The sequence below is a fragment of the Bufo bufo genome, chromosome 3 (assembly GCF_905171765.1).
Source record: "Bufo bufo chromosome 3, aBufBuf1.1, whole genome shotgun sequence".
Classification (NCBI taxonomy): Eukaryota; Metazoa; Chordata; class Amphibia; order Anura; family Bufonidae; genus Bufo; species Bufo bufo.
In genome coordinates, this window is record NC_053391.1 from 564,011,748 (window position 1) to 564,025,075 (window position 13,328).

The 13,328-nt window shown below is 42.6% G+C and overlaps 1 protein-coding gene across 12 annotated transcripts in view; it reads right to left on the reverse strand.

The window, feature by feature from the left end:
- Positions 1 to 1,505: 1,505 nt before the first annotated feature.
- Positions 1,506 to 13,328, reverse strand: part of IKZF4 (IKAROS family zinc finger 4) — a 38,673-nt gene continuing 26,850 nt past the window's right edge. For 4 of the 12 annotated variants that reach the window (XM_040425580.1, XM_040425575.1, XM_040425576.1 and 1 more), the window contains 4 exons: positions 13,114 to 13,317; positions 11,537 to 11,686; positions 8,182 to 8,313; positions 4,361 to 6,618 (listed from right to left, as the gene is read on the reverse strand). In XM_040425580.1, the coding sequence (XP_040281514.1) occupies positions 5,915 to 6,618; positions 8,182 to 8,313; positions 11,537 to 11,686; positions 13,114 to 13,317 (1,190 nt within the window). In that variant the 3' untranslated portion in view covers positions 4,361 to 5,914. Of the gene's footprint in view, positions 2,273 to 4,360; positions 6,619 to 8,181; positions 8,314 to 11,536; positions 11,687 to 13,113; positions 13,318 to 13,328 lie in introns of those variants that run through there. The other 8 variants (XR_005777705.1, XM_040425581.1, XM_040425578.1 and 5 more) reach the window with 8 other exon arrangements.

Consider the following 13,328-nt stretch of genomic DNA (forward strand, 5'->3'; position numbering starts at 1 on the left):
GCCTGGAGACAGACTGATTTTTTTAAACCTCTTGTATCTCATAAATGGCTGATCATTTTTAATAAAAACCCATTGAAAAAAAATGATATATAGCTCAAAGTAAAATGCAATCATAAAAAATGCCCCCAAAGATGTGTATAGCCTTTAAATTAAAGGGAAAGTGTCACATTTGTTTATGCCAGTTAAAACCAGATCTGTTTTTATTTTCTGATTACAGATTTCTTTAATTGTTTCCTACATGATTATGGGGGTGGCTATCTTAACAGCATTTAGAGATCTGCTTTACAGCAACCACCATGGGCCATGGACACAATGGACAGGACCTCATTGACTTCTATAGGAGAGTTTTCTAGGCATGCACATGACCTGTGCAGAGGTCAGCAGGGAGTAGGTAAGCTGTGATATCACCTATTGTGAATGGTGGATCCTGTGTTAGGCTGAGCCTTTCCGTTCTCCTGCTCCATTATAGGAGCAGGAGAAGGGAAAGGACGGATACGGCACATAACTGAGCCGAACGGAGCCTACGGACCCCATAGACCAGGAATACTCAACCTGCGGCTCTCCAGCTGTTGCGAAACTACAACTCCCAGCATGCCCTAATAGCTGTAGGCTGTTTAAGCATGCTGGGAGTTGAAGTTTTGCAACAGCTGGAGGGCCACAGGCCGGGCATCCCTGCCATAATGGGGTCCGTTAGGTTTCCACTCAGAGGAAGTTTTTTTGAAGTTGAAGTGGAGACAAAAGTCCTGCTATATAGGAGTGATATCTGTCATTTTTATTCTGCCTGTAATGATAGGCAGATAACTGCATTAAAGTGATCTGTATGGACCAAAAAGTGCCATCTATTATTATGCTTAACGATCAATACGAAAACTAAAAGGATTTCATGTTGTTTTTTTTTTTAAATATAGATATTGACATGGAAAATTAAAAATATCACCAAAATGTTTTAAAAATGTGATTTAAACAATTTCTGATGATATATTCTTTTTAAATGTAAACTAAGAATGTAGTAGGTTTCCTGTTACTAGACAGCCTAGTATTAAATTACAATCCACAGCTGAACATATCGGCAGATTTTAGTGTGGAATATGCACAGAAAATCAGAAATAAATACATCACAGTTAATGCGTTAACCTGCAAGATCAAATATGAGAGGTGGAGCTTAAAGAAATGTTGTAAAGAGCACATTTTGTACAGAAATAGAAGAAAAACCCCAACAAATTGTCAAGTAGAGTATCTGCAAAATGTCTCAACATTTAAATTGGAAAATGTTCTCCAAAAGTAAAATGGCACATGAACTTATAGCGTATCTTACCACCGAGCAGCCTGCTTTTTTTGTAGTGAAATATATGCCTTATACGCTTAAAGGGGTTATCAAAATCTGGAGAACCCACCCAAAATGCCAGGGCCCCTCATACAGAGAATGCTTACCTGGTCCCCAACGCCTGTGTCCTTCCGGAGTTTTCCACGGCCATCAACAGATGCTGTGATCTGCACACCGGGGAGATGCGGAAGGACACAGGCATCGGGGACCAAGTAAGTCATCTCTGTATGAGGGGCTCGGGCATTGTCGGTGGGTTTTTCAGGTTAGAATAAGTGCAATCCAATAAGTTTCTCATTGAAAACCTTCCCCTTAAAATAATCATATACTTCACATTGCATTAGTTCAGATACGTAACAGAAGAAATATACAGAACAACCTACTTCCACTAACAGATAAGATTAGATTAAAACAATCATTTCAGAGGTGTTCTGTGTTGCTTCGTTTATTAAAAAAATGTTAAAAACAGCCTTTGGTTTTAAGTCTGGGAATGAACCCAAAGAAAGGAATAGATTTCTCCTCGACAGGGATTTGTTGTTTGCACCATAGAGATCACTTAGCTGCTGGAGTTTAGGAAACAGCATGTATCATCATAAAGTATAAAATACACAAGATACAGGCAACATTATGCAAGATACAAAATACTAAAAGAAGGGCAATGGCAAGACAAACCATAGAAACCTTTCTCCTAGGCTAGGCCATGGCCGTGATAAATACAGTGAAGGATGTCACTACAAAATATAGATTTATTAGGGAAACCAAAAAGTTTAATAACAGTTATATATTTCACAACAGTTTTACTCATTAATGTATAAAGCATGTTATCTGTGCAGGCTTTAAAGCTATCAGGACACACGTACCGGATGGCGAGCTAACTTACTGAGAGGTCGACCCAAGCTCCTTCCACAAGTAGAGGACACTGTACTGCTGTAAAGGGAAGCTATAAAGTGTCTGGAAATAAATGGAAAATTTCATAAAATTTGTAGTGCAAATTTAATCTAAGGGCTTCACTTTGATTTCAGGCACCAGGCTTGAGATACTACCGCATTATACACACATACAAAAAAACAAAACAATTAAAAATACATGTCATGTAAAATCAGACGTACACTTGACTACAACTGGACCTACATAGAATAAATAACATTACAATGATCACCGATTCTCAATGATGGATCGCTTAAAGGGCATAAAATTTAGAAATAACGGTGGCTAAAAACTCCCCACATAGAATACTGAGCTGTCTTGGTTTTAGGGAGTTCCCGCATACAGAGGTATCAGTACTGTAGAAAACTCGGCTACTTATAACTGGCCAGTGCTGTGTGTCTGAAGGCACTTGCATGATATGTTCAGAAATTGGTAATAGTAAACTAGCAGTCTATGAAATAGTTGTGTGCTTGCCGTGTATTTGCACACCTTGTCATACAAGCTAACAGACACTTATAGAGCAGATCCCTTGTCAATGGCACCTGATACGCCTAGCTAGATATACAAAGCTGAAGAGGGTGTCCTGCCAAAAAGCATTAAATAATTCCAGCACAGGCTGATTCGGCCATGAAGAGTCTGTAGGCTCATTGGATACAGAGAAAGTCCACATTTGGAGCCATAAAAAAATAAATAAAAATACATAAAAAGGGATCCACACAAATAGCTCCCTTGGGCCTAGTAAAGCATTTTGGAAATCTGAAACTCTGAGCACTCGCCCTAACTCAGTCAACAGAATGCAGGCTTCCATTTGTTGTAAACCAGCTTGTGTCAGCTGAGGATTCTGCAGGGCAAATAACCAAAATGTACTTAAAGGGGTCGTACCATCTCAGACATTGGGGGCATATTTCTAGGATATGCCCCCAATGTCTGATAGGTGTGGGTCTCACCTAAAGTGTTGATGAGATTAGTTTAATCTCATACACTTTGCTAGTACTGTACAGTGTGTATTCCGCTGCGCGGGCAGGTACTCTTAAAGTGTCTCCAAAAGGTGAGGCTTAACATTAAGCACCTGTAATGGCACTGCTTCCCCACTGAGCGGCCTTAATATGGTTTCATATGGGAGTTGTATATTTAGTGCCAAGATCTTGCCAGTTTGCCACGATCTTGGCACCAAATATAAATGGCCTACACAAAACGGTCATTGGCCACCTGAATAGGACCTTACTCTCAGACACAGGCAGCTGCAAACAGCGTTTGTGCACTATTGTGACATTAAACGGGGTTCTCCAGGCTACAGATATTGATGACCTAGCCTCAAAAAAGGTCATCAATATCAGATCACTGGGGGCCCAACTCCCCACCAATCAGCTGTTTTGGACACTAAAAACTATACTGTGTACACCGGACAGCTCTGTAAAAGGTGTTGTGGCTGTGCTTGTACTTCAGCTCTCATTCAAGTGAATGGAAGCTGCACTGCAGTATACCAGTGCCAGAAACTGCATAGACTGTACAAAGCCTTCGGCGTCCATTTTGTATACTCTATAGTTTACGGCACCACGGCTGCCTGAAACAGCTCCACCGATCTGATATGGATATGTCATCAATACCTGTAACCCAAACCCCTTTAAAGGGGTTGTCCATGTTCAGAGCTGAACCCGGACATACCCATATTTTCACCCAGGCAGCCCCTCTGATGTTAGCATCAGAGAATATCATGCTCCGATGCGCTCCCTTTTCCCTGCGCCGGATTGCGCAGGGCAAGGGCTTTTTTATTTACAATAATACACTGCTGGGCGAAAGCCTTCGCCCAACGGTGTATTCAGTGACGTCACCAGCTTTGATGGACCGGCTTTAGCGCTGTCCTAGCCGTTTTACAGGCTAGGGCATCACTAAAGCCTGCCCATCAGTGCCGGTAATGTCACCGGGCTCACTGCTGGGCAGAAGCCCCCGCCTGGCAGCCCGTTTCGTCACCGGAACTCCTAAAAATGCCTTTGCCCTGCGCAGGGCAAAAGAGAGCATCGGAGCATGAAATGCTCCAATGCTCTTGTCAGGGGGGCTGCCTGGGTGAAATTCTGGGTATGTCCGGGTTCAGCTCTGAACCCGGTCAACCCCTTTAAATCTAAAATATTTTAGGGTCATGAAATTCAATTTTCTTCACTGGATTCTATATTCTTAAAGTGAGTGACTGTTGGGGGTTATTAATTTAATATACATGTGAGTAATAATGTGCAGAAAAGGCTCATAAAGTAGGAAAGTGCATGACACTTACATTACCTACAAACATGGTGGTCAAGAAAATAAACCAGAAGAAGTGAATAAAGGGTCATAATAAAAAAGCAAAACCTTCTCAGCTACACAGGAAAGGAACAAAATAAATACACCAAGGAAAGCATACAGGTAGATAAACTAGAAGGCTAATGTACAACTCAAATAGGAAAGATCGGACAACTTAGGCTACTTTCACATTAGCGCTTTCCTTTCTGCTATTGATTTCCGTCATAGGATCTCAATACCAGAGGAAAACGCTTCAGTTTTGTCCGTATTCATTGTCAGCGGGGACAAAACTGAATGGAACGGAATGCACTCCATTCCATTTGGTTGCGTTCCCATCGCAAGCAGCGTTTTTCTGTCCGGCACGGGATGCGGAGCAAGACGGATCCGACATGAAACATAATTTAGGTCAATGGTGCCGGATCCGTTTTTTCTCAGACTTACAAATGGTTTTAGTGCCGAATCCGTCATGGCTATTTTAGAGATAATACAACCGGATCTGTTCATAATGGATGCAGCCAGTTGTATTATCCGTAAAGGAAGCGTTTTTGCTGATCCATGACGGAGCCATAAAACTGAAATATTTTTCTTTCCATCTGTTCAAAACAACCTATAAATAGTCCGTCAGTGCAAAGAGTAGAAAAAAAAAAAAAATTAAAAAAAAGGACTTCTTTCTGTAATGAGGTTTGAGGGCGAGTTCTCTTATCTTCTTAAGGTGCTATACTTGCCCATTACTATGAGAAGCACTATGTCTACAAAGCTGTTCAGAGTTTACCAAGTTCTGAAAATAGAAGACCATAAAGTGATAAAAAAAAACACCAAGCATTATAAAAAGGGCGAACCTAACAACAACGCTCAATACCTGTAACAAGTTGGGGGTACCGGGTGTTGGCTGGTTACATTAACTCGTGTGTTGATCATTGGCAATGCTAAGTGTACCCCCAAAAGGCAACAAGGCGCATTAAGTGCATTTGCCAAACTGTTATTTGTGTTCCCCAAAGCTCCAGTAGTGCCTTGTTCTTTCCCCATCAGTAACTGTAACCTCCTCCTACACATTTAATGCTTCTCACAGTGACACATCCAGCACTAGATTTGCATTTGTAGGTCACCGAGAACAAATATTTTTTTCTTCTTCTATAACAAGTTACAGTAGTGCTAAATTAAATTATGACATGAACAATAAAAAAGGAACAATTAAAAAGTGCTTAAAATTTCCATGTTCCGCCCATTCTCACTGGAAAAAAAAAAGAAAAGAAAATAAACACAAAAAAAAAACAAACTCACAAAAATCTTGAAAAATTAGGTGGTAAATATCCACCAGCCTTAAGGTCTGACTGCGTCTCTGAGCCATTTTTGGAGAGGGGAGGTAGAGTTCAGTTTCCCCCTACCCTTCTGTTAAACCTTGTGTTCCCCTCTCACAATGTGGGATGAGAACTCGTACCGGTCCTGACTGTGATAGCCACATATATTGCACTCAAAAGGGTCTCTAAAGCCATGGCATCCCATGTGGATTGTGAACATTACATGGTCTAGGAAAAGTACACGGCAGTGCTCACACTTGAATACCTTCACTTGCTCACCATCCTCCCCCAGTACCCGCAGGGTTTCCTTGGCAGTGCCAGGCCCAGAGCGGGAAGGATTTACCACACCTGATTCAGGTGGCCTTTGATCCTCTTTGGCATATGCCGGACTCTGCCGGCTGCTGGTGGCTTGAGAGCCTCTCTCTTCATGGTTGCTTTCGGTGTCAGTGGTTGAGTCCTGGCAGCCATTAGTAGGAGAAGCTCCGTGCTCAGTCCGTCCTCTGTAATGACTCTGTGTCCCGTCTGGTATGTCTTCGTGGCCCTCTGCTGCTTCTCGGTTGCCTGGCATGTCTGGCCTTCCTGACATAGGCTGCAGTTGGGTGTACACTGAGCTAATGACTGGGGTTATTTCGGAGATGCAGTTTGTAGGTGGCAATCGCATTGGACCGCCAACAAAAGCTAATGGATTTCCATATGAAGGGTCTAGAGGGTGGTGAGGAACCATCTCTATGTCCTTCTCAAAACTCGAGTTCATGTCATATGGAAGTTCAGCAAGGCTAAGTCGCATCTGCTTCTCCCCTGAAAAGACATAAGACAATACTAAGATAAAATAAGTCTCATTTCTACGTCTCACCAAGTTGAAAAAATATTGAATCAAAGACAACAAATTAAGTGTAGATCGGTGAAATAAGGTGGGAACCAACAAAAAATGAAATAGAATTCTCTATTGCATATCAACAACAAATGGGGTGCAGGAGATGAAATGCTGGTGCACTAAAACAGACAGTTACACATCGAGCTTTATTATGCTTTTGGCTTTTACGACATATTGCTGTTTTGCCAGGTAGGAAAACTGACAGCCAATCAGCGTCACAGGGAACTGGCTTTGAGCTCTGTCCAAATGCCCCTTTTCAGTTGGATACAGGTACAATAATATACATATTCTACTCTAGGGACACCGGCGAGCCAGGCATTTCTCCCTCAGGGGTCACTGAAGGGGAAATGTTGGATTACATAGCCGCCATTCAGATGAATTGTTGTCCATGTACTACGAAAACGGCTTAAGTCTACTAGAGCCGGAGCTGCTCATATACAATGTCTCTCAATTCCGGCCCATAGAGGGGCAGGGTGAAAGTCCTGAGTGGAAGACCCTCCCTCTATGATGTCCAAATGCCCTAACAGTGCATATGGACAGGGGTTGGCTTCATGAGACAAACCCTTTAAGGAGATGATCTGGACAACAATTGAAGCACACCTGTGTTCGAGTGAAAAAAAAAAATGATGGATCAGCCGAGCCAACATCCAGATTTGAACCAGGCAGTAACATAGCAGTGCGAGTTGTGCAAAGCTAAAGTTCGTCAGGGATATAGTCGGGTATCACATTGTAGAAAGTGTCCAGTTGGCAGTTCTTGGTGCTAAAATTTTCCTATAACTTTTGATATGTCAGAGACATATCAAAAGTTTTGATTGGTGGGGATCTGAGTGCTGAGACCCCAACAGACCGCTGAAACAAGGAGAGCGCGCTCTCTCTCTCCTCACTGCAGGATGGAATCGAGACCGGCCGACAGACTTTCTATTGAGTCTATCTCGCTTCCTCTCCTGAAGTGAGAGAGTGCGATATGCAAGCATTTTTTTCTCCTCGTTATAACAATCAGAGGGGGTCTCAGCACTCAAACCCCCTCCGATCTAAACTTTTGATAGGTCTATGATGCATCAAAAGTTTGACAAAAACTCAGTGACACTTTAAGCAGGAATTTACATTTTCACATTGGTCACTGGGTGATGCATGTGAACAGTATAGAATAATAATTCCTACTTTACCCAATTTTAGATTTTATTGCCTTCATGAGACAAAACCTCTCTGTATGCTTGATTAAAGCACACAAATGTCAAAGGGTTCCCTCGCTCAGGACCTCACTTTATGAGCTAGAACAAAGAGTCACTGTGTATAATGCACTGTAATTTACTAAAAACATACTAATGATTTTATCTACATTAAGCCAAAATAATATTCTGCTTCTAAAAGCACACAGCAGAAAAATAGAGGAAAACTGCATCTAAATGACCCGCCACTAGATGGCAATACTGAGTCGGACACAGTCAGCAACGTCCTCTCTTGCACACATTTACATGTGCTCTTACCCGGGAATTTTTGAGGTGTGCAGCGTTTGCGCTTTGTGAGGTTGCTCGCCAGCCGATCCATAAAAGACGGCAGGTCAGAGGAATGGTGCATCAGGGCATCTGGTCCCAGATCCAGGTCTCGTATCTCCTCACCTGAAGGGAAAGGAGAAAAGAGAATGGGCCAATTGTTGGTGCTATCTAGTATGCTATACAGTAAGTATCAATTGCCTCTGTACAGGCAATGATTTCCATAAACCTTGGGACACGCAAGCAATATTGTATCAGTCATAGCACTTCGCAAAAGTACTGCGGACCGACTATCGGGGAACATCACTGGTAATTTTCTTCTATAATGCAATTGCATTTGGAATTGGTACTATTTGGTAGCCTTTGAAGCACAAAAAATGCTGTCTTTACAAGCTGTAGGGCTGTAGTCTAGTGGTAAATATAATGCCTACCATACGAAGGGCCTGGGGTTCAGTTCCCAATAAAAGGTTATGGTAGAAAAAGTAACATATTTTCCAGCATTTTTAATTTATAGTAAAAGTAAAAATTCTGCAAAGTTAAAAAAAAAAGAAAAAAAAAAAAGAAGAAGAAGGAGGTTATGGCTGTTATGAATGTATGAAGGGCCTACAGTTTTCCTGTATGGGGCCCTGAAATTCCATACACTCAGCATCCCAAAAACAACTATATATGGTTCCCTCAGACCAAGCACCAGGATCATCTGACCTCTACAGTGATTTATGTGGGGTTATTCAATATAATTTTCTATAATATTTTGAACAATGACACAGAGCTTCAAAACGTCAACCTCGTCACATTATTAGGTTATTGATCCGCTTGTTATCCTGTCCTTGCAGAGGATACGTAATAAACCAACTACCTGATTGCAACAAAACATCAGCGTGTAGCGATTAAAAAGGTTGTCTAGGCTTTTAATATCAATGACCTATACTCAGGATAGGTTATCGATATCAGATTGGTGCGAGTCCAACACCTACGCCGATCAGCTGTATGAGGAGACATAGCTCGCAATATACAGCTGATCGGCGGGGGGTGTCGGACACCTGCCAATCTGATATTGATGACCGATCCTGAGGATAGGTCATAAATGGTAAAAGCCCAGAAAACCCTGTTAATCATCACGATGCACCTCATCACCACCACAGTGGGCCATCCTTCTGTGGACTATACTGTTTTACACGGTCACCAGAAATATTCCTATGGACTGCAAAGGTTACGCTACAGAAGGTTTGAAGGAAATCCTGGCTTAAAGAGGACCTGTCACCACTCCGGACATGCCTGTTTTAATAGCTTCATGCATCCCCCATGTAATAACAATTCTGGAGCATCTATTCTTACGATTTTATGTTGTACCATTCCTGTATAATTTGAACTCAAAGTTATGAATTAATTGCTAGCAGTCTGCAGTAAGGGTACAGGGGGGTGGTAACCAGTTGGGGGTGTCCCTGCACTGATTGGATAGAGTGAGTCTGTGAAGGGGACCCCCCCCCCCCCCCAATTGGTTACCTCCCCTCTGTACACTCCCTCACTGAAGGCTAATAGCAATTCATTCATAACTTCTAGTAGAAATAATAAAGGAATGGCAGAACATAGAGCCATACGAATAGATGCTCCAGAATTGTTATTACATGGGGGATGCATGAAGCTATTAAAACAGACATGTCAGGAGTGGTGACAGCAACTCTTTAAAGGGTTGGGCACTTTCTGGCTACTGGCACAATGTGTGTGTAAGAGGATTATACGGCACTTACTAACAGCCTTTGTTGATATTCTGCACCATTTTTTATATTTCATAAAGTATGCCCCCCTTGTTGGCAAAGTATTTTATGCTGTCCACACGGAGGTCCTGTCCATAAAATGGCGGCTGATGAAGGGTCATGGGACTTATCAGGTGTAACAAGTCATCTTACAGTAGCCAGAATGTGGCCAACCCCTTTAAAGCCAGGGATACACATGACTTGATACCATCTCCAGCATTGCAATTTGTTATTCCCCTCTCAAAATTAAACTCTGTGCTAGTAGGATTAGAAAATGAACAGGTCTCAATGTCTGCAATATTCACTTGTGTCAAACAAAAGGTGCATTCAGCAGCGCAAACTTTATGACTCTCTGCATAGGGAGGAACTAGAGCTGATGAATATTGAGGACTCCAGAGTCCCTGCACATCACGGACGAGACTCCAGAGCTTAAACGCTGATTTTATAACAAGTGACCCAGTGCTGGAATCAGTGCAACTTTCACTACTTTATTCTGACTCCAGAGACGGCAGCATAAACCCAATGACAGATTCCAAATCCTATTCACATCTACAGGAGTCCTGGATAGGGAGTAGGATAGCCCAGTCAACTGCTTCCATAACTCCGGCCACCTCTAGGCACCATATAAGTTGGGTATTCTGATTTCAGCAATGAATGACTGAGAATGGAATAATCCTTTAAGCCATATTGGGCTTTCAAGGAGACACCTGGTTACAGGACCTATACTTAGGAGAACTGTAGGACTCCTGCTTTATAAGGCTACAGTCACACAACAGTGGGGGGGTGGTAATGGCCATAAAAAAATAAAAATAAAAAAAAAGACACTGTCCCTTTTTTATGCCCATTTTTTGCATCCTTTTTCTGGCCATCTGTCCATTTTTTATGGCCATTTTGCATCCTTTTTTATGGTCATTAAAAATGGATGAATTTCATTGGCTTTTAAAAAAAAAAAAAAAAATCCCAAGCCCTGCAGCATACATAATGTCCCCCATAGTGGCCCCCAGCAGTAATAATGCCCCCACAGTGGCCCCCAGCTGTAATATTTACCTCATCCACTTGCACGCACAGAGGCAGTCGCTCCTCTCTTGATGCTGAAGGAACTATGCTCAAGTGTGATGACGTCACCGCACGCTTCCAGCACAATAGTGACATCATTATGCTTGAGTGCAGAGAGGAGAGACTGCCTCTGCGTATACAAGTGGATGAGTGGAGTAATTTTTTTTTAACTCCTAAAAGGCCATATTGCACTAGTGTACCTACTTGTAAGGGCCGTTAGACTGGTGCAATCTTATCTAACGGCCGTTAAAAACGGTCCCATTGATTTCAATGGGGTCTGTAAAAAAAAAAAAAAAAGGGGCCATGTGAATAGCTCTATTGACTTCAATTTGTTCTAAAACCGGCCCGGTGACGGCCATTAATTACACTGCCCTTTTTCACCGTCGTGTGAATGTAGCCTAAATTGACTGCACAGAAAATGTTGCCAGTGTAGACATGGACGGCTTTGTATGCACTTTACAAGAGTATTCTGCCATTGAAATATAATAATTAAAAGAAAAAGAAAGGTCCGACGTGTCCAGTTACAGAGAAGGACTCACCTGATTGTGCAGAGAGGTGCTGGCCTTCGTTGCCGAGGCTCTGCAAGTAGTTGTGGCAGCGCTCCTTGTGCTCCTCCAGTGTGTTCTGCTGCTTGTAGCTGCGGCCGCAGTAGTTGCACTTGTAGGGCTTGCCGACTGTGGGGGAGGAGACTGGAAAAAATGAAAAATAGAGCCTGCCCATAAAACAGAGATATGTGCCCTACAAACTTTATGTAGAAAGGGGACAGAGTAAATTAGAAGGGGGTGGGGGTTGTTCCACTAATAACACATCCCCTATCGACAGGACAGGTTATAAACGTTTGATTGCTGGGAGTCTGCCCATTGGGACCCCTAGCACAAATGAGAAAGAGGGTCTGCAAGTGCCAGTGGACTGCCCCATGGACCACAGTGCTTGCATGCTCCATTCTCATGAGGAAGTTCAGCAGAACTTGTGGACTTCCATTCTCGTGATTGCTTAGGGTCCCAGCAGTCAGACCCCTAGCGATCAAACTCACTCAAACCCGGTCCTGTGGAAAAGGGGACAAGTGCTATTAGTGACACAACCCCTTTAAGAATAATTTTATGGGTGAATTTGTGCCCAACTTGTAAGATTAAGTTTAATCAATTAAAAGTGCAGTAATTTATTTTGTCTACAAAGTATGGAAGATTGCACAATTATTCGATTTGTTGTACGAAGGGTGTATCTGAAAACACACAGATACATTCATATGAACATCTCTGTTCTGACTTTATGTGTAAAATCTCCAGTGACGTGAACTAGAGGCAAGTGCGGGAGCGGGACCATCTAGGTTATTCCTTATTAAAATGGCAATATGAAGAGAAACATTTCCCAGTTGTAGGAGAATCGTGTACAATCTTGAGACTCAATCAGGAGTGTACACATCTGGTGGAAGGTCCACTCTGGTGGAAGGTCCCCTGGTTATAGGGGAGCCTCGTGTGGTGCTGCATTTTCATATTCCATAGGCCTCATGCACTCGGCCGTTGTGTGGCCGTTCTGTGCATTGGGGACCGCAACTGCGTGGTGAACACGGCCGGCGGCCATGGATTGCAGACCTGCCGTTTGCAGGCCGCAATACGGCCACGGCCGCCCAACGGTCGTGTGCATGAGGCCATATAGTGACAAATATTAAGATATTAACATGATGATGTGACAGATAATGAAAGATTCCCATTGACATGCATCAAGAATACACAAATATAAGAAGCCGACCGTTCTTAGTATGCAGAGGTAGCACAGTGCTGTCATAATCAACATGATATCGTGCAATCACTTATAGGGCAAAAGAAAGCTAATGTCTGGAAGCCATAAATATTAATATTAATATGATAAATTAAACAAAATCATGCCTTTTTTTGTATAATTCCCTCTAGAGGAAAAAAATGAGAATTGACCTATTTGACATCGGCCATATAAACCAAAATTATTCTTGAACCTAAAAAGTGATGTGCAGTAACAGTAAGCAACATATATGCATATATCAGGATGCACTGCGACCACCACTGGATACTAGAACTAGTGTGATAGCGGAGTGTGGAGAAGAATAGGATTGTGTACACAGTACTTCAGGCACACTCACCAGCGTGCGTGCGCAGGTGACCTGTTAATGCATCCCGCCGACGGCAAGCGTAGTTACAGAAGGGGCACTTGAAAGGCTTCTCACCCGAGTGCAGTTTGATGTGACGTAAGAGGTTCCCCTTCTGGGTAAAGGAGGCACCACACTGGTTACAGTGAAATGGCCGCTCACCTGAAACAGCATCAAACATAAAGTCCCCGCTGAGTGCTGCAACACAA